At 36.4% G+C, this 27,849-nt stretch overlaps 1 protein-coding gene across 4 annotated transcripts in view; it reads right to left on the minus strand.

The window, feature by feature from the left end:
* Positions 1–16,984, minus strand: part of GNPDA2 (glucosamine-6-phosphate deaminase 2) — a 37,177-nt gene extending 20,193 nt beyond the window's left edge. For 3 of the 4 annotated variants that reach the window (XR_011171838.1, XM_069105167.1, XM_069105170.1), the window contains exons 1-6: positions 16,785–16,984; positions 14,909–15,070; positions 11,774–11,875; positions 9,783–9,965; positions 3,935–4,119; positions 2,706–2,750 (exon numbers count right to left, since the gene is read on the minus strand). Coding sequence is in view for 3 of the 4 variants with exons in the window: in XM_069105167.1 (XP_068961268.1) it covers positions 2,706–2,750; positions 3,935–4,119; positions 9,783–9,965; positions 11,774–11,875; positions 14,909–15,070; positions 16,785–16,965 (858 nt within the window). In the remaining variant the exon portion in view is untranslated. The remainder of the gene's footprint in view (positions 1–2,705; positions 2,751–3,934; positions 4,120–9,782; positions 9,966–11,773; positions 11,876–14,908; positions 15,071–16,784) is intronic. The other variant, XM_069105168.1, reaches the window with a different exon arrangement.
* Between the last annotated feature and the right edge of the window lie 10,865 nt (positions 16,985–27,849).

Raw genomic sequence — 27,849 nt, forward strand, 5'->3', positions numbered from 1 at the left:
CAGGTTGAGTGTTCTTTTTCTTATACCATACCACCTTAATAGCAAGGGAAGAAGTAAATTCAACAAAAACTTCACCTGCAAAGTGAAAGGGGAAGGATCAAAAGACCCATAAAATATGTATACAAATAACTATGATTCAAGACAGAATTCTGAAACCCATAGGAAGAATTGCTCAAAGAGGAATAAGGTTGAATACTTCTAGCTAAAGGGGAAGAAAGGAGGATTTCATGAAGTAGCACATTAGCTAAGTCTTAAAGGACAAGAATCATTTCAATAGGTAGTGTAAAAGAGTATTTCAAGTGGGGAGGAGGAATGATTCATGGTAAGTGTAAAAAATGGGCACAGGATGATACTGAAGACTGTCTAGCAGTCTACTATGGCCAGAATGTACAATATACTAATCAATATAAAAAAGCATTTATTAAGTGACTACTACATGCTAGGCACTGGAGAGTCCAAGATAAAAATTAAAACAGTTCAACCTGAAGAAACATTCAGGTGATACAACATGTATGTAAGTAGCACCTACAGAATATCTACAAGATAAATACATGGTAATTTTGTGAGGAGCTATTCAACTAACTCCAATAGCTCTCTGACTCTAGAACCAAAAATAATCTCCTCTGGCACTGAAAGTCCTTCACAATCAGGCCCTAAACTAATTATGTACTTCCTCTTCCTATACTTTTCTATTTGAGCCACACTGCCCTTCTTGCTGTTCCTTATTTACAACATTATCTTCCATCTCTGAGCATTTGCCCTTATGCCTACAATGCAGAGTTCATAGATTCTAGAGTCAACAGGGAGCCATTGGATTTGACTGAATAATGGATTGATCTGAACTCAAGGAAAATCACTATGGCAGCTAAGGGGTTTTTAATTTTTAAAAACTGACTGATATTTATTATCTATATTACTCTGGGCAAATCTTTTGATGTCTCACAATTTCAGTTTCTTCATTTATAAACTGTGACTAATAAAAGCATCTACCTCACAGGGTTGTTGTAAGGATAAAAAAAGATTGTAATGTACATTCCAAATATTAAAGCAATATGTAAATGCTAGCTGCTATTATTATTGTTGTTGTTATTATTATGTTGGATGATGGTAGAATGGACAGTGGATCAAGAGAAGAGGAATAATGCAAACTAATATTAGAAAGGTGAGCTAAAGCTAGATTGTCAAAGCTCTTGAATGTCAGTTCCAGAAATTAGTTTAATCCTGGATGCCAAGAGGAGACAATGAAAGATACAGTCAGACCTGTGCATTAGGAAGATTATCATGCAGCAGTGTAAAAGAGGAAATGAGGCAAAGAGACTACAGAGTCAGAGAAATTACTCAAGAGGCTATTTTAAAAGTCTGACAGGATGACAAAGAGGCTTTAAACAAAGACCGAGAATGGAAACGAGGGAAAAATGTGAGAGGTATTACTCAGGCTAGGAAACTTCTCAGATGTGAGAGGCAAGAAAAGTAAAAAATGACTTTAAAGTTTTCTAAGTGACAAGAAAGGATAATAGTGTCATAAAGATAAATAGGGAATTTAGGAAGTGGGGCCAACTGGGGGAAAGGAGTAGATGTATTCACTTTTAACACACTGAATTTGAGTTGGTAACAGTATATTCAGATAAAGATGTCCAACAGATAGTTGCAAATGTGGGACTAGAGCTCAACAGTGTGTCAAAGTCATAGATCTGGGAACTATGAGAATGGACAAGAAAGCGAAAGGGAAAGAATATTAAAGAGAAAAGAGATGAAGGCCCCAGGCAGAGACCACATTGAAGATATAGGAAGAAGAGGTACTAACTGTAGCATTCTGAAAGGCAGGAGAGAAGAATGTTACTGGAAGTCAATGGAGGGTAGTAAAACGTTAAGAAGGAGTCAGCAGTCTAAAATGCTACAAAAGTTCAAGAAGAATAATCTCACATTCCTTAAGGGTAACACATTTTTAATTGTGCATTTGTTCATATAAGTCAGATTTCAAGGCACTGACGGTAGTCAGAAAATGGATAAAGAGAATGTGTAAAATTTTTTTTCAGCACATTTAGCAGTGAAGAGATGTTCAGAGTTGTGATGTAAGCTTGAAGGAGTAGCAGGGTCTGGAGAAAATTCTAATAGGAAACATGAGCATGCAAATAAATAAGAGACAGCTGAGAAGTAACAATGAATTTGCAAGAGAGAATAAGGATAATTGAAGAAATAACATCTTAGGGGAGAAGAAATAGATGGGATTAAGGGCATAAGTAGATGGGTTTGCTAGGCAAGGAACTTAAAATCCCTTTATCCTCTGAAAGGAGAAAATGAAGGACAGTATGAGTGATGACTAGCAAGTTTTTAGGTGTCCAAGAAGAAAGAAGAGAGGAGCTATATCAGATTTTTTTTAATCTACTCAATAAGGTTTATTAAAATACTTATTGAGAAAACAGAGTGGGGATGGATATGGGGAATATGAGAGACATTCGGAATATTTGCTATGGGGCATAAGGTAGGGAGAGACAATTAGATGGTACAGCAGATAAAGCTCTGAGCCTGGAGTCAGGAAGACTTCAGTTCAAACCTCATGTCAGACCTTTACTAGCTGTGTAACCTTAGGCAAGTCACTTAACCTCTTCTTGCTTCAGTTTCCTTGTTCCGCCCCCCCCAAACTGGAGATAATAACAGAACCGACCTCTAAAGGTTGTTGTGAGGATCAAAAGAAATATTTGTACCTGGCACATAGTAGATATTATATAAATGATTATTCTTTCCCTTCCCTGTAGGAAGTAAAAAAGATAAATTAACGGAATGTTGAGGAGCCATGCAGAAGTCACATGTATTTATAGTGGACCAAGTCAATATAGGACTGTTTTCCCAGCATCACTTGATGCCTTCTTTTGTTCTATTAAAAGGAAGATTGTGATTGTCAACTAGGATTAGATTGAGTTTAGAAATAGGGGAAGTATAAGGGACCAAGTTATGCAAGGATAGAGGAAAGTGAATCATAGTAACGGCTATAAAGACTATAAAGAGAGAAGATATCCCAAAATAATGGTTGATGGACTATACCAAGGAGACAACAAGAAACCAGAGACTGACAAAGATAAAGAATAGATTGAATGCAAGGCAATTGCCCAAAATGCCAACTTTGAAAATTTAATACTGATTTGAATCCACCTCATTATACACTGTTACTTTTATACTAAGCTAAAAAACTATTGAAATTGTCTCAGTTTTATTGCCACTACCTTGTTACTTTTATTGCAAGTAACCTTTCTGGAGTTACAAGGCTCCATATGATCTATTTGTCAATTACTGAGAGTTAAATATACTTTTTATTTCCTCATATTCAGATACAAATTATGAAGCAAGGGCTAGTCTGTATCAGCCAAAGAGGATGGTGATCCAATCAAAAATACTATATTACTCAAAGATTGTGACTTCTTAAAATAAATTTAAAGATTCACTCCTGACTGGTGGGAAATAAGAGACAGTTAAGCAAAGAGGAAATTCACAAAACTTTAAAGAATTGGCCTCCTTTTCTCCTAATGATCATTCTATAACTACAAAATGACCTTTCAGAAAGAATGAACTAAGGTATCTCATTTCCTGAGGATTCCAAATACTAACTAGTATCCCATTTCTGTCATCATTGGTCAGAAGAAAAAAAGGCTCTAAAAACAAGCCTATTTTTACCGAAAACTAACAAATACACAGTTAAGAGTTAGTTCAAAATAGATACAAGAACAGTCTTGAATCTATCAACCCAAAAAATTTATTTTGGCTGAATTTAAAAGAATGGGTCTTGTGACTCTAAGAGATATCAGTTATTAAAAACTGAAAAACAATGTACATATTACATATGTATATTACATAATAAACAAAAATATTTGTTACTCAACACCAGAACTCCAAGCAGATGTACATATTAAAAATATACCAAAAATTTTTTTATTCTTACTTCTCTAGCATCCATCACCGTCCCCACACCAACTGTTAGAGCCATAGTTGGCACTTTTGATAAATCTCCATCAAAATATTTAGCATTTGCCAAAATGGTATCCATTGCTAGAGTCTTTATTCTTGTCCTTGATACTAAACTGGATCCTGGTTCATTGAAAGCGATGTGACCATCTGGACCAATGCCTTTCAAAAGAAACACACAGTCACACATATATATTTATACATAAAAATGAATAGTTTCCCAAAAGTTTTAAGAGTAGGAAAGAGTAAAATACAAATTTATCTGTTTCTTTTTTCCCAAAGGCTAGGTTCCTGATAACCTTTAAAATTAAAGCACTAAAATCTTTTTAAGCTTCTGTAAGATGAATTATATGAAATTCAACTACTATTTACTGAGTCCTTAATTTGTGCCTTGTACTGTATTGGGAACTGTATCAGAAACAATATATGGTGAAAAGGAATGAGCATTTGACTAGAAGTTGAGACCTGGGTTTCTCTAGCAGATCTTCCACTAACTATGTAATATTGGACCATTGCATACTTCAGTTTCTTAATCCATTAAATGAATATAATAGACTACAATCATCTCTAAAATCCCTATCAATGCTAAATGTGTAAGATTCCATTGAAATATGTTCATTAGAGCACCAGCCCCAGTGTCAGATGATCTGAGGATTGAATCTGGGCTCAGATACTTAGCACCACACCCAGAAATAACTGGTCGTGTAACCTTGAGCAAGTTACTTAACCCCAACTGCTTTAAAAAAAGAAAAGAAAAGAAATATGTTCATTATCAGAAAGCACCCTTTAGTGAATTTTTTTTCTTAATCTAAACCTGTGATTTAATTGGTATAATAAACTCTTTGTTATGGAAACTCCACATTTATAAAATAAAAATATTTTTGTAACATGAATAACTAGTCACATACTTCTTTATTCCTAAAAATGTAAAATTTCAAATAGATAAAGTGTCACAGCTATATGGGGGTTACAGTTTCTAGTAACTTCAATTCTCCAAATAACAGAAGCAATAAACATTGATCTCTAAATAACCAAAGTATGTGTCACAAAACCCATGGTTTCCGGTTGTGGGTTGTCTTTTTTTTTTTCGGCAGAAAAGAACTACAGAGTTTTATTGACTTTATTTAAACAGTCAACATCAATTAGTTTAGTCAACTGATCCCCTAAACCACTATATAGAGAAGCAGAAAGTAATAAAAGTAGAATGAGGAAGAATTACTGTTACATAGGTATATTAATAGCAGTGAAAAGTGAGGAGCACAAAGAAAAAAAAGGAAAAGACACAAAGTAACACTGGAGAAGTAAAGACCTACAATAAGAATAACAGATGCCTTTAAGTGTTTGAAGAACAATGAGATAGAAAAAGGATTAGATTTATTCTATTGTAATTAGGAAGAGTGGGTAGAAGTTGCTAAGGCACACTATTAAATTTGATCCAAGGAAAAATCTACCAATTAGAATTATCCACAATGGGAATGGCCTTCCTAGGCAGGTAGTGGGTTCACTCTCATTGGAGGTCTGTTAAGCAAAAGACGGATGATCACTTGTTGGGTATATTGTAGAGTAAATCTTAGTTTATGCGTGGGTTGGACTGAATGGCCTCTGGAGGTCCCTGTAAATTTATAACCCCAAAATATTTTTGGTTGAGGCATTCACTTTAAAATTCCTGAATTATGTCTTGTGTTATAAGACATAACTTTTACCCATAATGATCATACTGAGTCATTTAGGGGGAAGAACATTACAAAGATATAATATATTCTTTAGAAAACTGGGGTGTTTTTAAAACATGTTACAAAGAATTCCATCTAAAATAGTTAAAAAAAATTTTTTTTTTAAGTTTTAGCCATTAAAGATGGTATGGTTCAGCAGAAAGACCATTGCTCTCTAAATGAGAAAACCTTCTCAAAGTCCCAAATCTTTAAGTTGTGTGACACTGGGCAGGCCTCAACCTTTCTGAGCTGCGGTTCTTGCATCTCCGAGATGAGATAAACCCGTTCCTATTTTACAATTTAAACAAACAAAAAACTAATACCCAAAACAGTACATAGGATTTAGCTGTCAGGAAAATTTACTTACATAAAATATCTAGTTTCTATTAACGCCAAATAAATAAGGCATTTTTATATTAAGTATTCAAGTCAGCCACACTTTTTTTTCCCCAATTATTAGAAGCAAAGGCTCACACTGATATAGAATTTATAATTTTTAAAAAGTGCTTTCTTTATGCCAACCTTTGAGTTGGAAAACATAAAAATATCACCATTTTACAAATAAGGAAAATATATATATGACTCCCCGGAGCCTAGTTAATCAACAAACTTTATTAAACTTGAGGCACTGGGTACTAGGGCCAAAAAGACAAAAACCAAATAGCTTCAATTCTAAAGTAGTTTACATTCTATCAGCTGAAATAAAACATATGTAAGGAAAAGCAAAATACATACAAAGCAAATAAGAAAATTCTGGGTAGGAGAGGCTTGGGGGAATCAGGAAACACTTTATATATAGGTAGTATTTAAGATGAACTGTAAAAGGTTCTGGAGATTCTATAAGGGGTGGGTGAGGAGGAAATATGTTGTATGTATGGCAAATGTAATGTTGTATAAACAAGGAATACCAAGTATGCAAGCATGGCTAGAAGGCAAAATGTGTGATACATACTAAACCTGAAAAGGTACGTTGGAAACAAAGTGTTAAAGAGAGAAGTTTCTATTTTGCCCTAGAAATAACAGGGAACACTGGAACTTTTTGAACAGGTTAGTGACATGGTCAGACATGTGCTTTAGGAATGTCATTTTGTCTGAAGAAGGAAAAAATCTTGTGGCAGGGAGACTATTAAGAGGCTACTGGAAAAGTCTCAGTAAGAAGTGATGAAGGCCTGAACTAAGGTTCTAGATGCAAGTATGTAGAGAGAAGATGAATCAAAGAGATGTGGAAATAGAATTAGTAAGACTTAGCAACTGACTGAAAATAGCAGCAGAGGGAAAGTGAAACGTCATAAGTAACTCCAACCTGAGTTCCTGGAAATATGGTAATCTTCTAAGCAAAAATAGGTCTTTTGATCCCAAGTCCAATATTCTTTCAACTACATCATGCTATCTGCTCACCAATTTTCTGATCCATTCTTGGATACCAGAATAGCTATATTCAATATTTCTCTGATCATGTCAGATACAAATTGCTTTTCCTAATGAGAAATATTTCCTAAATTTTTTTTTAAGCAATTGGGGTTAAGTAACTTGCTCAAGGTTACACGTTATTTCTGGGCATGGTGCTAAGTATCAGAGCCTGAATTCGATCCCAGGTCATCCTGAATCTGGGGCTGGTGTTCTTACTCACTGAGCCACCTGGCCACCCCTATTTCCTAAACTTTTACAGGTAAGTCTGGTACCTAATAAATCAGTGCTTCAAACTTTCCTATACCGCATTTCCTGATTTCTTTAATCAATCATTTTAGGATTACTTCAATGTTATGTGTTTTATAACTTGTAACATGGCATTGAGCAACTGGAAAATAAACAAAGATAAAACTCTGCAGCTAATGCAATGCAATTTTGCATATCAAATTCCCCATAAGGTCCCCCAAATAGGAGAAAGTACAAAGAAAATAAATAAGTTTATATTAATTTTTGTATTTCACCCAAGTTATTATATGCCTCTGGATTACCAATGTAACTAATCATGTTACTATTATGGGGATGCTACTGTCTGAGGCAAAGTATCCTTCTTAAGATCCTTTTTCAGGAACTACCAAAAATTTAATAGGAACTCTTAAAACAGTAAAATAGATATGTAGTCGGTAGATATCTTGGAACAGAATTAGTCACCTCACACAGAAAGAATTTATAAGACACTAAAAACATTTCTTTTAAAAAAGTCTAGAATAAGTGACATTTTTAGATATCACTGGAAAAAACTCCAGATTTTCTAGTATAGCTGTGATCTTAATACTTCAGTTAAAAATTTTAGATGTATAAACTAGAAATCTCTCCCAAATTATTTTTAATTCAAGCAAATCTAACCACAGGACTTTCAATAAAATCATGAGTCATCTTTTATAATAAAACACAAAACTTATATTTAGTACTTTTGGTGAAAGTGCCTTGGTAGACTGAGTAATATAAAACGTGGCTATGAGGTAGGCTACTTATTGAGATGCAGAAAAGGAAATAGAGGATTTCATTCTGCCTATATAGAAATAGTGGGAGTAAATGGAAAAACCTAATAATGTGTGACAAGACTGTTCCTCCACTGATGTCTTCCTTCAAGAAAGACAACAGACTCAACTGTTTTCTGGGATTAGCAAAAAGGAAATAAAAAAGAATGTGAAGAAAGTATAAGCTATATTAATACACTCAGTTTACCCTGAAGATCCTAAAGGGCTGGAAAGAACCAGGACATGAGGAAAAAAATAAGTATTTAGTCCCTATTCAAAAATCTATCGTACTGATGTTTGCTGCTTGGGGACGTCTCCTTAAGTCAGAGGTTTTTAAAACTTTTCTATAATATACTCCTTTGGAAGTCTGAAGAAACCTATGGAGTCTTTTTCAGAATATTTCTATATGCATAAAATAAAATACAAACGATTACAAAGGAATTCAATTATAATGAAATATAATTATGAAAATAATTCTAAAACAAATCCACAGACCATGACAGGTTAAGAACTCCTCTCTCAGACATACTGGCTAGGAGACAGGGAGCTCTCTTCCTCTTCTCTTCTACCTTCCTCTCTCCTGTAGTGTTACCACAAAGACTACAGGAATGAGAGAACTGCAATTCCCATAGAGTGGAAAGAACACTGGATTGAGAGTCAAAGGACTTGGGTTCAAATCCTAGCTCTGCCACTTACAAACCATGACCATGGCAATTCATCTGAGTTTCAATTCAGAGTTGAATTAGAATCCTTCTTAGGTCCTTCGACTTCTACAGCTATGCTCCTATAATATAAAACTGGAAAGTAGAAGGAAGGCATCTCCACCTCAAGGTCCCAGGAATTTGTCTCCTATATAGAAAAGTCTCTCTTCTACTTTTCCTGACTAGGAATTTGAATGTATCACCAAACTAAAGGAACCCTGGAAAGATATTTCCATTCATTTCTTGTGTAAATGATGTCTCTGTATAAGGCATTTGTTATTTAGTGGCCAGACTTCCCCTAAGTATGCAATGTTTATTTGTACCTTGTGAGTTTCATCAACACACACATCTATTTTCAAATAGAAACCTTGTCATAAGTTAATGAAGAGAATATGTGAAGATCCAGTGTTGTCAAAGTCAAAGGATCTTGAGTTCAAAATATGTATTAAAAAAATGTCTATAGAAGGGCAGTCTGGTGGAGAATGGGAAGAATCTGGTTAACAACTGAGTATACTCAGTAGTGTGCTGAAGTAAGTTCTTACCAACCAATGAGAGCTAAATGTTAAAATTTTCTGTGGGAGCACAGAAAACCACAAACGCTACAAATTAAGGCTTGCTTTATTGTTTTGTTGATTGCCTGAATTTAAAGTGACAAAAATAAATGCTAACACTCCACATTAAACTTAAAAGTGTATCATGCATACACACACACACACATACATACAGATATAGATGTAGACAAATATAAATATATAGATATAGATATATTTTCCCCCAGAGAGTCAATTATTAAACATTTACTAGCACATCTCTGACTCTAATCTTCATTAAGTTGTTTTGGTTACAGTAATTTTCTTGAGTACATTTGTTACAGAAAGATATGGATGTTGACTGAACTACAGTTTTAAATTAAAAAAAAAATGTTCCATGTTAGTACACAACTAATGGTAAGGTCTTCTACATACCTCCAACAAAAAGATCAATTCCTCCAGCTTCTTCTATTTTCTTTTCAAATGCATCACATTCTGCCTGTAGGTCTGAAGCATTTCCATCAAGGATGTGAGCATTATTAGGATCTATGTCAATATGCTTAAAGAAGTTATTCCACATATATGAATGGTAGCTCTCAGGATGATTTCTGGGAAGTCCTAGAGTTAATAAAGTCAATTGGATAACTTTTAAAATTAGGGATTAACTAATTTCCAGAATTTCTCAGAAACACTCTGTATACCATACTTCTAACTATGGTCCCTTTTAGCACTATATTAATGAAGGCTGAAAAACATCTTAAAAACACACTGCTTTTTCTACATCACATTCAAGTTTAGTCATATTTTGTTACTGAAAATCTGAAACATAAAATTTGAGTCAAGATAACTGGTTCCGATACAAGATCTTTCACATGCTATTGTAAGTACACTTTCTCTTCTGTCTTCTCTACATGAATATATCCTATGAACATCTTAAATCTGAAAATTACTTTGATACCTTATAACCATATACTGAAATGTCTTTAATATAAGGTATATTAATAAGTACATTGATTTTTGTCAGTTCTCTGAACAAATAGATAATACTTATTCAGAACTTGCCCCTCTTATTTAACACTTTTCACAAAGCTTCTGCTTCTTTTGGCAGATTTCCTCCATCCAACCCTAAATTAAAGGAAATCAAAGAATCCCAATATTATATAGTTGGAAGGGGCCTTAGAGGTTGTATGAGGCAGTTAGGTAATAAAGTAGAGAGAATTCTAGGCCTGGAGTCAGGAAGACCCGAGTTCAAATCCAGCCTCAGACACTTACTATCTGTGAGACCCTGGACAAGTCACTTAACATCTGTTTGCCTCAGTTTCCTCATCCGTAAAATGGGAATGATAATAGCACCTTCCTCCTAGGACTGTTGAGGATAAAATGAGATAATTATAAAGTGCTTAACATAGTGTCTGGCACATAGCAAGCATTTATATAAATGCTAGTTGTTATTATTATTATCTAGTACAACCACACCCAAAATCGTGGGTCCATTTATAATACCCCTATAACATTTTTAGCTGTTATTAGAAGACCTCCAGTACAGGATATTCACTATTCATTTAAGTAGCCCATTCCATTCTTAAACTGCTCTCATTCCAAGTTTCTCTAATGAAGAATTAAAATCTCTCTCCTGATAATTTTTACCTCCAAGGATCAAGTAGAACAAACCTAATCCATGCCAACCCTTCAATTATTTAAAGACTGTGATGATGTCACTCAAGTTTTCTCCAACTTAAGGATCCTCAGTTTCTTCAGCTATCCTTACTGGTTACCCTCCTCTGTTCATATTCCCATTTAACAATGGCTGTTTTAAAATATGGCACTCAAAATTTAATACTTAAATGAGGTCTCATGAATGCTAAAAAAAAAAAAGCAAAACTATTACTTCCCTCACTTTGGACATTATGTTTCAATTAACATAGTCTAAAATCACATTGGCTTTTTTGGCTACCACATCACTGTGCTGACTCATACTTAATTCCATTAAAATCCCTAATCTTCAATATGAACTTTCTTAGCCACATACTTCCTATTCTGTAAGTACAGAATTGAATTTTTTTAGCCCAAAGTACAGGACTTTGCATTTATCCCTTATTTATTTAAGAGCTAGTTAGCTTCAATCTATGTAATATTATGTGTTAGTTTCGGGTCACAATTATCTTAGTCAATGTATTTAACCACCCAAATACTTCCACCTCTATATCATCCACACAATTTAACAATATACCAGGAAAATTATTCCAGTGATATTTGGAATTTTTAATAGAAATTCTAGGAAGCCTAGAAGGCTCAAAGGCAACACATATAATTAAAGGGGTATGTATTGAAAAAAATATAAAGTGCAGAAAACAAGCCACTCACAAAATAGTATGTGTAATTCCAGGCAACTATTTTAGTATCACAGAAAAATACAGCTTACCTACCTACATATTCATCCATGTTAAAGGTCTTTACATATTTGAAGGAAAGATCTCCATTCTTGTGATATTCTATTAGTTTTTTATAGCATCCCAAAGGTGTGCTTCCTGAAAAAAAACAAAAACAATTTTTTTTTAGCAGAAGAATAAAAAATATCAGCCCCATCTTAACCCCTGGATTTCAGTTTGAGGATGAATAGAAAATCTGTCCTATTAGGGCAAGTTGCTGAGGATAGTCAAAGGGAGAGAAGAAATTCAAAGTCATTTCACAGTTTGGGAAGACCTTAAGAGAGAGGAGTCAAATGACAACACTGTACTTAAAGTCAAGTGACTTGATTTCAAGTTTTAGTACATACACACACACACACACACACACACACACACACACACACACACTTTTGACCCTGAGAAAATTATATGGCTTCTTTATATCTCAGTTTTCTTATCTATGAAATATGGATGTTTACCCTACCTACTTCACTGCTTTGTGTTGAGGAAAGCACTTTGTCCACCTTAAAGCACTATCTAGAAAAGAGTTATATTCATAATTAGTGAACCACCAATTTGGTCGTTATAAGTAAGTCCTACAGAAATACTGAACAACAATGATCCAAGACAATCCCAAAGGACTAAAGATGAAGCATACTATCTCTCTCAGAGAAAGAACTGATATTGACTGAATACAGACTGAAGCATGCTATTTTTCACTTTCGTTTTTTTCTTTTTTTCTTGTACAAAATGACTAATATGGAAATGTTTTACATAATTGTACATCTATTACCCATATCTAATTGCATATGATCTCAGGGAGAGGGGAGGGGAGAAGAGGGAGGAAGGAATAGAATTTAGAACTCAAAATTTAAATAAAAATGTTAAAAAAAATTGGGAAAAAAAAGGAAAAAATTACTGAACAAAGTAAAGCAAGAAGGACAAGATAAGGAGAAAAGGAAAACAGTAGGCTTTCTTGAAATTAAATTTCAATTTTAAATTACTTTTTAAAACACAGTAAAATAAACTTTAAAATGTTGTTTAGTCACTTCAATTGTGTCCAATTCTTCAAGACCCCATTGGGGATTTTCTAGGCAAAGATACTGGAGTGGTTTGTCATTTCCTTCTCCAGCTCATTTTACAGATGAAGAAACTAAGGCAAACAGGGTTAAGTGACTTACCCAGGTTCACACAGTAATTAAGTGTCTGAGGCCTGATTTGAACTTAGGAAGATGAGTCTTCCAGACTCCAGGCCCAGCACTCTCCTGTGCCACCTAGCTGCCCCAATACAAATGCCCAACACTGATTCTGTCCCCCCTCTCCTCCTTTCTTCCCCACCCCAGAACCTGTGGCCTAACATAAGGATGAATAAATATAGACTCTGTCTCTTCCAACTCAAGGAATTCAAATGACATACAGTATCTTTTCATAACAAGTTTGAATTGTGGCTTAAAAAATAAACTATCAGACATAAGATTAGAAAGTTTGTTCCATTTTCCCTATTGTTACACAATAGACTCAATTTTCTTTTAATTTTTTTTTATTTTCCTTATTTTAAAATGAATTTACTAAGTTTACAGTCAGGAAGATCTAAGTGAAAATTCTGAGTCTGATATTTACTACTTGTGTGACTGTGGACAAATCACTTGGTCCATATATGTGCCTTAGGTAACTCCCTAGACTTAAATCCCAGAGGGATTTTTGGAGTTCCACAAGCTGAGAAATGTTTCCAGAATAGTGTAGAAAGATTATATTTAGGAACTTTGCTCTTAATTAAAGATGGAGATCTATCTAGAGAAAGTGAAAAAAGGAAAGTGATTACCAAAGGCGTAGAAAAACTCACTTTCTCATTAACATTACCTAATCTAGTGGCCTAAAACAGAAAGTCAATTTAACATGACTAGGCCAAGACAGTTAAGGTTCTGTCCTGAAAAAGTCCTTTGGTGTAAGGTAATTGTCATCATTCTTTTGTAACACTTCAAGAAAAGGGGAAAAAAGAGGTATAGAAAGAGAAAATGACTAAAAGAAAATACGAGAAGTAATAACTGCCACTTACATAGCACTCTCAAGTTTGCATGACCATTTTACACACTTTATCTAATATGATAATTCTGAGAAGTAGGTCCTATAGATGTTATTTCGAGTTTACAGAGCTAAGATTGAGAGGTTAAATAATAAAAGGTTAATAACAGCACCTACTTCATACAGCCGTTAATGAAGATAAAATGAAATAATGCATGTAAAGTGATTTGCAAACATTAAAGCACTATATAAATGTCAGAATGGAAAGAGAGTTGAATTTGGAGACCAAACACCAAAGTTCCAATCTCAGCTTTCCCCTTACCATGGCAAATAATCTATTTCTCTGGGCCTCGGTTGCTTTGTCTACAAAATGAGGTAACTGAACTAGATGACGGTTAAGGTTCCCTGAGTTCTAAATCTCAGTATCACTGTTAAATGACTTTCCAGTGGTCATACAACCTGAAAATGTTAGAAGCAAGATTTTAAATGACTGTATACTCCAAAGTCTCATACTCTATCCAGAATGTTATGCTACCTTAATTCTTTCACTCTGATGCTGTTCAGCTGTGTCCAACACTTTGTGAGCACATTTTCGGTTTTCTTGGCAAAAATACTGGAGTGGTTTGTCATTTCTTTCTCCAGTTCATTTTACAGATGAGGAAACTGAGGCAAACAGGGTTAAGTGGCTTGTCTGGAGTCATACAGACGGTAAGTATCCAAAGTCTTCCTGATTTCAGGTAAGCACTTTATCCACTGAACCACCTAGCTGCCCAAATTTTTTCACCACTTCTTATTGATGAGTTTCACCTGCTGAAACCCAAACTGGAAAAATCGGGAGAAATGATAGGAATAACAAACCTTCCCCCTCCCCCAAAACCAAACAAAAAGAAAATGATAAAAAAAAAACCTTGTGAAAGTAAATGATTATCGAAGACAGAAATGTCTTAAGACCATAGTACCCAATGCATTTTTTTACTTAGATTTTTGTATCTCACGAATGTTTCTTTTTTCATTCTTTCCAGAATAAACAATAATAATGTAATAACTATATAAAAAATAGAGCAAGGATAATAAAATACAAACATTTTCATAAATCTTTACTTTTTAATCTGGAAAAAATTAGCTTATTACCTGTTGGCAAGCCCAGGGTAAAATATCTGTCCTGTCCTGGTTTGAACTGGATAATTCGATTACAGATGTATTTGGCTGCCCATTCACTAGCCAAGTCATAATTATCAAGAATTACAAGTCTCATTCTGGTGATACACAGCTCCTCAGTCAAGTACTTCAAACCTGGAAAAATTCCATTGTACAGCACTTTAAAGTAGTTTACAAATACAAATATAAATTATGCTAATGATTCCAGGGAAAATGTTACTTTAAAAAGGTATGATTATTAGGGTTATACCACTAAATTCAAGTATCATAAAATACAGAGGTTACAATACTTTCTCCCTAAAAAGAGAAAATCAAATACACAAAAGCTTATTAACAAATCAAGCTTTAAGATTTGATCAATGTAATGATTAAAAAGTACTTATTTTCTAAAAAAGTTTTTTCAGATCATGCTTTATAAAAGGAATATGAAAATATTTTTCCTGTTTTAGATACAGTAATGCATACTCTTCCCTGGCTTGGAATACTGAATGTATCATATGACTTTTAAAGTAAATCACAAATAGTAGCTAAATATTTCGATTCAATATGATGAAAAAAAATAATTAGAGGCTATACTGCTAATACCCTTTCGTTCAACAGAAATAGGCTTTAGTATGGTAACTCATTTTGGTTATACCAATGTTCACAAAATAAATCATAAGGTCAATTACAAAGATCAACATGGCTTCTCTCAAAATTCACCTCCACCTCGGTAGTAAAAGGCTTGTGACAACAAAATTAGAAACACTTGAACTGTGGTGAACCGCAGTATAATTTGCATCTCTTAGGATCATATTAAAGGGATACAACTGTAGTAACAGTAAAAAGGAAAACTCTACAGTATATCGGTGGAAGAAAGTCTCTTGAGGCCACACTTTGAAGTACTCTTTCCAAGCAACATTAAATTCAAATACACAACTCATTCTCCCCCACTCCCAACATTATCAGCTTTCCTACCTAGTGCATTTCCCTGGGATCACAAACATTTCCCCCCTATCCTCTCAGCTCCTCATCCTAGGAGTTAGCTAAGGAGCCCCAAAAGACTTTGGAGGGTCTATCAACTAATTCATCTTCCATTGTGCAGATTAAAAAAAAAAAAACTGAGTGAAGCCCTCAAGCTCACCCACGTTTATTAGCAGCACGGCTGAGGACTACAACCCAAGAACCGTAACATTAAGGGCATTTTCCCTTTCCAGGTCTGGTCTTCAGAACTGTAGATAAAAGACCCCGGGAGGAAGGAAAGAACAGCAGGGGAAGGTGTTCCTTCGCCCCAGGAGTAGAAGCACTTTGGCCTGGACCAGGAGCACCAACCAAGAGCTCACACTTAACACAGCCCTTTAAAGAGGACCCAGCACTTTCCTCACTACCGTCCCAGGGGGTAGGTGGCCCAACTACAGGCACAGCGCACGTCACCGTTTTAAATAAGAATGGAAGCTCCCCAAGGGCAGGGGCAGTTTGGTTCCCACTCCCTCTCCCTACCCCTCCCATGCTCCCACACAGTGCCCGGCACATAGAAGGCACTTAATAAATGTTCGCTGACTGGGTGCAGCTCGAGGGGGAGAGGAGCGGGCGAGGAAGCTGCCTACAAGGGACACAGCTACTACAAAGGTCGGAGTTCGGGCTGGAACCCCAGTCTCCGGACTCCGGGTCGGACGCTTTCTCGGCTTCCACAATACGAGTGGGGAGAGAGGAGCGGGACTTGACGCCTGACAGGGAGAGGCGAAGGCCCCGTGATCCAATTCCTCACCGAGAAACTGAGGCCCGGCTTGGGAGGTCCCACTCACCCTCCCCCTGCTCTACTCCCACGCCGCCTCCGGGGCCCACCCAGCCTCAGCCCCACAGGACTCACCGCCGGAACCGGCCCCTGGGGACCCCCCCGACGGAGCTCGGCTGTCACTCGAGAAAGAGAAGGTAGGAGACTGACATGCGATCCCGGGGAGAGCTGGGGCCGGAACCCCGGAGACCCGGATGGAGAGAGGAGCAGCAGGAAGGGACGGCGGAACAGAGGCGCCCCGGGATGCCATGCGCATGCGCGCCGCCGCCTTAGCCTCGAGGGATGAGGATGGAAGCAGCCAATCAGACCTGGCTCCTGGCCGGGGTCGGTTTGGTTTGGTTAGTTTCCATCCTGTAGCCCAGAGAGGCTCCAGTCCTGCCTAGAAGCAGGTGGACCCAGCTGGGAGTTTCCTCGCTACCTAGAAATCCAAACCCTGGGTCTCTAGTCTCAGTTCTGCTATTCCGTCTATGCAGCGTGGAGCCAGACATTTAATCTCTTTGGGTCTATTTCCGTGTATAATGATTTAAGCTTGCAAAGCGTTTTACATGTTATCTTATTTGATTCCCCACCAAAAATGCTGTGAGGTAGGTGCTGCTAACCCATTTTACAGAGAAAAACGAGGCTCCAGGAGCCTAGCATTTATAGAACAAAGGTTTAAAAGCAATATAGTAATAATAATAGCTATCATTTATAAAGCACTTAGTGTGAGCTCAGCACATTACAGTTTTTATCTCATTTGATCTTCGCAGGTGTAGGTGCTATTATTATCATCCCCATTTTATAGATGAGGAAACTGAGGCAAATGGGTTAAGTAATTTGTACAGTTACACAGGTAGTAAGTATCTAAGGCCGAATTTGAACTCAGATCTTCCTGACTCATAACGGGTCTGTTCAATCCACTATTATTATTATCATTTCTTATTTGAGGAACCTAAGACTGAGAGGTCTTCACCTGCCTAGGGTCACACAGATAGTATCAGGTTGGGGGGTGGGGAGGGTGGGAGGGACAGGAGGTTGAGGGATAAGGATTTGAACTCAAGTCTTCCTAAAATTAATTCCTGAGGCAAAGCGAAGCAATGGATACTGTTCAACTTCCCTTAGGGAAAATACCTAGGGAAAGGTAAAGAGTTGTAGTGGTCAGTAAGACTAAACAGAGGAGGTAGGCATTTATCTGTATCTTGAAATAGAAAATAGGTTGGAGAAAAGAAAGAGTTATAAATTATGCCATTCATTGTGATGGAAACATCTGAACAAAAGGTGCAGTAACAGAAGGAAAAGCAAAAACAAAACTATGGTCCAAGGATATCCTACTACCGTGTTTCCCCGATAATAAGACCTATCCCGAAAATAAGCCCTCCCCTTACTGTGTAAGATTCCTCTAAAATAAGCTCTCCCCCTAAAATAAGCCCTATTGAGATTGCTACTGTAGTGAAGGTGATCCCCTGCGCTACACTACGGTACCCTCTGTATGCACCGTCCTCCCCCCCCCAAACGCATGCCTCGCTCCCGAGCTGCATCCAATCAGAGCTGCAGCAGTGAGCGCGTCATCCTGTTCTTCCCCAGTGATTTGCTTATTGAATAAAGGTACATTTTTTTTTTTGTTCACATTTACCTGTTTGTTAAAATTGCTGTCAATGTTCATTAAAATAAGCCCTCCCTTGAAAATAAGCCCTCTGGTGTTTTTCTGTCCAAAAAATAATAATAAGACAGTGTCTTATTATCGGGGAAACACGGTAAGCAGAAAGTTTCAAGGGAGTGCTAGCAAGAAACTATCAGAAGAACAGGCAGGTGGGAAAGAGGGTCCATAGAGTGAGAAATGAGTTTGCAAAGGTAGTTTGGTAATGGATTGATTATTGCCAGTCTGTAGAGAACTTTGGGATAAAATTTTTGAGCTGTGCCTGACCATAATGAAGGGTGAGGAAAAAGTGTGTATACATTGTGAAAAGACATCAATGCATTTTTGACTAAATTTTGAATTGTTAGTCATTTTGGAAAACAATTGGTTATTATGCAAATAAGGTGACTAAAATGTCCACATGCTTTTGCCCAGAAATATTTCTGCTAGGCATATCCTTTAAGGAGGTTGTTGACAAAAAGAAAGGCTCCAATATATAACAAATATTTATAGAGGCACTTTTTGAGGTAGTGAATAACTGGAAACAGTAGATGATCAGTTGACAAATGATTTAAAAATTGCAGTACGTGAATGTGATGAAATATTACTGTGCTATAAGGAAAGACAAACATGATAAAAAGACAGATGGGTGAGAACTAATGCAAAATGAAGGAAGCAGAGCCAGGAAAATTAAACTGGATGGCAACAGCAATACAAAAGGAAAGAACAACCACCACAACACACTCTAACATGAATATTCCCAAAAAATGTTAATGACTAAGTTTGCCACTAAAGAATAGAAATGAGAAGACACCTCCTTCTCCACTTTTGCAAAGATAGAGATCCATGGGTGTGGGATATTGCATGTATAATATTTGTTTTGATTTGTTCCAATATTTAGAAGTCATCTAGTCCAATCCCTTCATTGTGGGATGAGGAGCTATGGTCTATTGAGATTAAATGACTTCCCCAAGGTAGGAAATGGCAGACACAGCACGTGAATTCATATCCTCTAATTACAAACCCAGTGTTCTTCCCACTGTCCTATATTCTCTTTCAAGATGGAGACTGTGAAAGTAAGAATCTGAAATTACAAGGAAGCTAGCTTACAAAGGAGATGAGAAACTAAACTATCATACTGAGGACTATGAGTATGACTGTTGAAACAAACATTTATGAAGAACCTGCTATATACGGGCAATGCACTATATGCTTTACAAATATTTCATTTGATCCTCACAATAACCCTAGGAGCTAGGTTCTATTATTCCCCTTTTATAGATGAGAAAACTGAGACAAAGAGAAGGTAAGTAAGTTGTCCAAGGTCACATAGCTATTAAGTATCTGAGGCCATATTTGAATTCAGTTCTTCCTGACTCCATGCCCAGAACTCTATCTACTGTACCACCTAGCCACCTGTGGCATCTAATTACTAGGATCAAGCCTTGTGTGTTATGATATTTAATTATATTGGGGGAGGTACATTACCACCTTTTTTTTTAGATAGATGGCATCTGAGATGCTAGTAGCTGTGATAATCCTATTCTGTATACAATTCTCAATTTTATAGTATATAAAGAAAATAGATCATTTTCTAAGTAACTGTCAGAATTCAATTAATTACTTCTTTAATTTAAAATGAGAGCTTGAGCTTTTAGAAGTCATCACCATCAGACTTTAAAATTTGAGGAATTAATGTTAACATTCAGATGTTTATAAGGTTTCTTTAGAAAAGAACTATAAAAATACAGATGGCAAGAGGACATAATAAGAGGGTATTTCAATTTTAACAACTTAGAATAAAACACCCTCTTGATTGTAACTGAATTAGGAAAGCTTGGCAGGGACCATAAACTGTAAAACAGTTTCAGAGGGTTATAAATGACAATTCATGTCATGATTAAAGAATGACTTTAGATTTAAATTTATTGCTGACTTGACTATATGAATATTATATCACAGCTGAAGAATTAAAACAATATTTTTAAAAGATAATTACTATATGCTGATAGAAATCAAGGTGTGTGGCCTAATGAATTTAATATTAATAATTGATGGATGTTTTGTGGTGTAGGGGACAGAGTTCTGGAGTTAATGTTCAGGATAGGGTAAAATTCCACCTTTGACCCTAGCTATGGGACTGCACAAGTTACTTAATTTTATGTGCTCCAGGTAAGTCCTTCAGTTTGATCTGTTAAGTTATAGATTTGCATAGGGTAGCAGTGATGGAGAGAGTTCTTCACACATATAGATCCTTCACCTACTTACAGAATAATAATTGTAGAAAGCATAGTCGTTGGTTTGGAAAGTGTTTTAATTTAATTTAAAACTATTCTCTTTTAATGGAAATGTCTAAATGAATTCTTTTCCAGAAGGCATATTTTCTAATAGTAAGGATAAATTTGTTAGTATCATGAAAAATGTAAAATGTGACCAACTCTAAAGTACTCAAACATGACAGGGCAATAGTTGAACCTGAATTTAAAAGGCAGGACCATTCTCTGATGAGTATCTCAGTAGTTCCATTCTTTCATTTTAAGCAGTAACCTTTATATTTTCCTCAAATTTTTTTAGTAGGACATATCTTTACTGTGCCCTTGCTAATGAGAAAGAGGGAGGTAAGAGTAGGAAAACAAATCAAAGGCTATCAAAAGCCAATTAAATGATACTAAATGTGAGAGTAATGATTATTAAATAGCTAAATATTATAGAGATCCAGGATTCTCTTCCTTCCTCATTTGGAGATTAAGTCAATTCAAAATTCAGTTCTAAAGGGTAGGAATTTTGTTACGCCGCTCAACTAAAAAACCTTACAAAGAATTTAATCTAATGTGAATTCTGGTTCATTGTGTTCCACACAGCCAGGTCTGAGTAGAGGTAGGTACTTTGTCTGGATGACCTGAGGCTGGGGGTGGTCTAGGAGTGAGAGTGATCAGTCATGTCCCTTAGCCCCATATTAGAATAGGTCCACCTCTCATTATAATAGTTATTCTTCTCACTGATTGTTAACCAGAGTTGATTTCTGCCCTCAAGACCACTGACTCTTACAAGGGCACAGAAGTGTTGAATGGGTTCCACAAAGGTTCTTTGGTATTTGAGAGTGCCACTGACTCCCTTTATTAATTATCTATTAGCATGATTAATAAAACTATGTCTAACTTTCTATATGTCATACATACAAAGTAAGACTTAGTATCCATTGACTTAAAAGAATTGTCAGAGGACTTAAAATCACCCACAAAAATTATGATGTTTGACAACAAACTTATTTACAACTGTGTATGTTAAAGAAACAAATTTATGTTTTCACTTCTTTTATAGCTGGACTTTCTTTTTTGATAGATTGCTATGTCACCAAATTGTAATTTTCCTTATCTCCTGGTCAGGACTAGGATTTAAAGTAACAGAGCATACACCAAATTGATCAAGCTATAGGGCTTATTGATTAATATGCTAGCCTCTGCTATACATATCAAAAGGATACAAGGAGACGTGTGAGTTCGGGGAAATGATCCTGCTGAAGTACTGATCTTAGGAGGTTGATTGTCCTGGCAATACTCTGACCCCAAGGTCATTGGGGGCTGTGTCATTTTATAATGAGGTAGGCAGAGTTAGACTGATGCATATTCTGAGGCAGAGAAATTCTACACTTGGCAGGTGCTACAATTAAATTTGAGTCACTGAAAAGTCACCTTTGGATTGGTACAACCTCTTTGGTACTGATGGCTAAGACTTAGCTGTTGCATTGACCCCTCCATCTCCTCCCTTTCCTCACCCCCAAGAAAAGAAAAAATGATTGATTATACAGTCGATGCAGCCCTTGTTTATTGTTTTAATTTACATTTCTTTGTTCTGTTTCCTGGAGTAAACTGTGTAGCCTGGTGCCTGTAAGGGGTGGAGGTTTGTTTGGTTTGGAGTAAAACAAAAAAAGGTTTACCTCCTGAAAAGAAAAAGGAATGGCCACTCAGTTACTCCCTCCTCTGGCCATACTACCCTTTGGAATGTGTGGGTGCCAGACTTTTCTGTTTATTCTCCCTTTCCTTCCACCAGGTAGGACCTTCTCTCTAGTTGATCCTTCTCCCCTTAATTCCTACAGAGAATGTTCTCTGCACACGCAATGTTACCTACATAGTGCCACCCACAATAGCAGTGGCTCAGATTTCACACAAGGTGTGGAAATGCAGATCCAAAATTTCCTGTTGCTGGCTATTTATAGAGAATATAATTCTCAAAATACCAATAATTTTCTCATTTAGCTTGTGAGCCCCCACTTGGTGGGAAGATAAGAACTCCTCCCACCCTGACATTTAGTCATTGAAGGTTTGTCTTTATTGTACTCAGCCTTATGTTTCACAAACAATGTAACACACAACAGGAAGGGTTAGGCTCTATTCTTTATTGAAATTGACTGTGGCACTAATTAAGATGGAAAGTATAAACCAACTTTATGGAGTAGGATAACTTTGGAGGATGAATGTCTATCATTCTGGAAGGGGAGATGAAAGACAACCACTTTCCCATCTTGTACCTGTTTTCCTTAATGGAATATTAGCAATCAGCAGTAGCCCAAACAACATTTCTTCAGCACTTGCAGCCCCTCCATCCCACTCCCCTGCCCAATCTCTGGCAGCACCCCAGTGTAGTTAGACTGTTTTAGCACCAGTCTCTAGTTTCCCTTATTACCTTGACTCACTATCACTCACTTCACTAATGGAACGATTCTCTCTCATAATCAAATCAGAAGTTCATCATCTTCCTTCCCAATATCCTGGTTGCATTTCTCTCTTGACAGCAAATACAAAAATTTGGTTCTGACCAACAAAATTTCATCTTCCATTGTGAAATTCTCTGTCAGAGAAGTACTATGGATTACAAATTGCATTAAACAACACATTAACTGGGATCAATGAAAATATATTCCACACATTTAAAGAACTATGCTATTAATTTCATTTAAATATGCAGAGTCATTCCTTGGTCATAGCAAATTCATACCTGATTTAGGAAGCTCCTTTGTGCTGCACATTAACTTCAGGGGGATAGCCTGTAATAGAAAAAAGTTGGAGAAGACTGGGTTTACCTGTAAAAAAAATTGAGGAGGGAGTGAGTAGTGAAGAGAAGCAACATTTACAACATTGTTTGTCTTCTGGAGACTTGTTGATAGAATACTGTATATAAATTATGCTGAAACACTAAAATATTTGGGGTGATTTTTACTAGTAAGTGTACCCCCAAATGTATTATATTCTTATATATGTATTTATATCTACAGCCTTGAGACTATGTTGTTTTGACATTCTATAGAATCAGGATTTTAAATATACAAGATGCCAAAGAAATCTACTGTAAATCCTTCATTGTAGAGAAAATAGGCCCATGATAAAAATTTTTCTAGCAATATTTAAGCCTCAAATAGTTTTTTTTAATCAATTTATTTTTACACATCTTTCTGCGTAACTCATTTTCCATGCTCCATTAAGCTGGACTTCTAACTTACCCCTGAACACTGCCTTTACCTTCTGGTCTCCATGAAATTCTCTGTTCCTGAAATGTCTCTACAAGTGTTGAATTCCTACCCATTCTTTGGTGTGGAGGAAAGAACATTGACCTTTGAGTCAGACGACCTGGTTTCAAGTCCTGGTTCCGCTATTTACTGTGTTGGGAAGTATTTTCATCTCTCTGGTTCTCCTTTTCCTCAACTGCAAAATGAGGGTATTGGACTAGAAAACCTCTAAGACCCCTTCTGGTCTAAATCAATAATCCTATAATGCTGAAAGAAACATTTTGGAAGAAAAATTCCCCTCAATGTAGCAGAATAAACAGATTTGAAATAAATATTTTAAAGAAATATTTTATTAGGTAGGACTGGTTTGGCTATTAAGACCTATTTTCTATTGCCTATAAATTAGACTTTATTCCCCAGTAAAATAGCATTTCTGCTGATGTTTAATTATCACCTTTGATCCTTAAAACATTAAACATTTCATGTACTCGCAGAATCAGTTCGTATGTTGGTTAGTTTTGCCAAACTGCTTTTGTTTTTCTTTTTTAAATCTTTGCCACAAAGGATGACTCTCTACCTAGGAGGTTGGGGAGACATGTATTTTGAAGGTGATATCAAAAGCTATCAATACATTTTTTAGTTTTAAAATGTAATAAAAAGATAACAATTTTCTTTAAAAGTAAGGTCAATCAAAACCAGAGGCATGCTTATGATGAGTTCACTAATGTACTGAATGTGATACTGGGATAAGTATACTGGCTCTTTGCCTCTGCTCTATCTGCAGTTTTTATGTGGCACACTGTAAACATCTCAAGTATGGTGAAGGGCAGAGGTTGGCCATGGTTTCCTGTGACTATTATACTTGTAAAGTTTTGGTCTTCATGAAAAAGTTCCCATTTTTTCTTATACCTCTAATTAAGGGTTGGGGTGAGGGGGTGGCATTTTGAAAATTGAGGCAACTTTCAAATCCTTTATTTATAATTAATTTACCTTTCCCTTTTCTCCTCTAAGATGGCCTAACTTGCATATGACCTTGACATTCTATAAATTAGCTTCTTTATATTTATGTGGAATTATAAAAATTGTAATATAATCATTCTTATTCTTATCCTATTATATTCCATGATCTTAAATTAATAATAGTATCAAATGAAAATGATTTCTTTTAGAACATCTTCCATTTTCCTAGTGTTTCTGTAGTTATTAAAGAGGACACATTGTGTGGGTGGTGAAATTTTATTCTCAAAAATATAAATTAAGTAAAGTCCATGTTTTGGGTAGCAGTCCTGAAAAATTTGTACGACCTTTGGGCCAATTTGCTACCTTGGGCAAATTGAAGACTGAAATAGTGGTGATAGAATAGGGGGAAGGGGTGTTCCCTCAAAGATTCATTTTTCAATTCAAGAATTCAAAGATTCTTGCTTGGATAGATTTGGAGTAAAGGAACAGCAGGAGAAGGTGAAAGCCCTGTGCAGGAGGAAAAGGACATAAAGAGGAGGAAAAGGCATTTGGGTAAAAGAATGAAAGACAAGGAAAGCAAAATAAGTTGGTAAGGCACAGGAAAATAAGAAAGGGGAATGGAAATTGGGTGAGGTTATCATGATACTAAGAGTATAAGAAGATGCTAATAAGGTCAGAAAATTAATACGTTCAGAGAAGAAGATATCCCCTGAGCTGTTGTAAAGGAGAACTACTAACAAGAAGGCCAAAGAGTGAGAAGTTTTATTTCTAGCAAGTATAAAGACTAAGGGAACAGCTAGGTGGCTCAGTGAGTAGAGTGCTGGCCCCGGAGTCAGGAGGATCCGAGTTTGGATCTGGCCTCAGACACTTAACACGCACACACACACACAAAACCTAGCCGTGTGACCTTGGGCAAGTTACTTAACCCCAATTGCCCTCTAAAAAGCAAAAAAAGATAAAAAAGACTAAGGAGAACTTTGCAGTGACATATATCAACTGAGATGTTTTAATTTCTGCCGAAAGCCAAGTAACTATTATCTATTTTCAAAATACAGGGTAGTCAGGGGTGGCCAGGTAGCACAGCGAGTAAGAGCAATGGCTCCACTGTCGGGTCGACTTGGGTATGGAATCTAGGCTCCAACACTTAGCACCCACCCAGAAACACCTGGCTGTGTAACCTTGAGCAAGTTACTTAACCCCGATTGCTTTAAAAAAAAAAATACAGGGTAGTCTCCCTTTTTTAGAAGGGAAGGTAAAAGGGCTCAAGAAGACTCTCCAGATTATTAGGTAGAACAAAGTATTCCTGAAAACAAACAGTAGAAACAGTTACAACAGAAGCACCTTAATTTGAAAACCACCAACCCCCCCCCCCAAAAAAAAAAAAGGATATGAAGAGTAAGAGTGGAATTTTGACCTATATTAGAATGTTGGATGTTGGAAAAATTTGACACAGAGGAAAGGATAGAAAAGGAGCAGCTGACACTTAGAGATAGATACAAAGCTATTCCTAAAGGGGAGGGATGCTCAGAGTGTCTGAGGAGGAAGCATCTACTTGTCCTTCAAGGAATGATTGTATGGATTAACAAGTGATTTCAGTAATGTTAGGATTTTAGGAAACACCTTGTTTTCCAGAGCTAAGGGCCAGAAAGCAAGCTGTTCTCTGAACTTGGCATAATAATAATAATAATCCTTTGTGCTCACCCTCTGGATAATCTCAGCCACAGCAAAATCCCAGAATTGGGATTTATGATTTTCATATTATGTGTAATGATTATACTATTTAGATTTTTTAGAGCATCCTCATTTCCCAGAGTATTTTGACCTGAGAGCTGGGGCCACAAGTGATATGCTACAGCAGAAAGTGATCAATCAAATCTCATCACATGCTAACAATCCCAGTGTTTATAACTGTTAAGTGGACGGAACCAGGTGCTGCACTCTGGTTCTACATGCCACTGAATGATCACAAGGCTCAGCAATCCTAACAACTTGAGACAACCACAAGGCTTGATGATTCCCACAGGAACCAAAAGTGCCTGTATTGTCCCCCCAAAATGCCAACCATGAAAACTGTTTACTCAGGACCTAAGAATGACTGTGTGGTAGTACAGACTTTTGTGGTTTTTGCACTTTAAAACCCTACCCCTACCATAAGCCCTCAAGCCCCCCCTTCTTAGGAAGGTTGACTTTGCTTATAAGCTGTTTTCTTCACTCTGAAATTAAACTGCTATTTGATTCCTGATTTAGCTCTCTCTGGCCTGCTTTGTATGGCTCTGACCATCTTTTAGAGATTGGTCCATTCTGAACTGGAATTGTTTTGTCAGTAAGAAATCATTCAATAAGGAATAGGGAAAGAAAAGGAAAACAGTTCTTGGTGGTTCCTTGCTAAAACGTACTGAGCCAGCAGTTTGCCAATTTGGAAATAACAATTAGAAATCTGCTGTTTTCCTTATGAGTAACTACTACCCACTTATGGTGGTTCACATGTACATAAGTGATAGCACCAGGAGGAATCCAGAAAGAACTGTTGAAGATGATGAAGTGTTGGGCAAGAAAGTTATGACCTTTAGGGTGCAGGTAATGTTTTTATGACAACTACCAGTTGCAGGCAGGGGCTTCAGAAGAGAAAGGTAGATTTGGGAGGTGAATAGATGTTTAAGTAGATGATATTTAATAGTAGAGTCTAATTTCTTGACCAGAGATTCCAATCAAGGATTGATGGTTATTGGCCAGAGTTGAAATTGTACCAACAAGGGTTGCAGTTTCCCTGAGCTTTGCAAATGTAGTCAAGAGGGCTTTAGACTAAAAAGGAAGGGGGAAGGCAAAATTTGTCTATATAAATCCAACAAAATTGGTACCAGAGAGAGGTACCATAGTACAGGCAGTCTCTCCCCTTTCCAAATTACCTTTAGTTTGTCAATGGAGTTGATATTCCTAAGATAGATTTCACTGTATCAGCACCCTACTAAAAATATCATCAATTCTTTTTCCTTAAAAATGAAACTTCCCAACTCATGTATATATATATATTCTTCTAAAATATGGCTTCAATCTATCTTTCT

Source organism: Petaurus breviceps, unplaced genomic scaffold (assembly GCF_028583685.1).
Source record: "Petaurus breviceps papuanus isolate PSGF00001 unplaced genomic scaffold, PetGlider_PUasm1.0 76, whole genome shotgun sequence".
Classification (NCBI taxonomy): domain Eukaryota; kingdom Metazoa; phylum Chordata; class Mammalia; order Diprotodontia; family Petauridae; genus Petaurus; species Petaurus breviceps.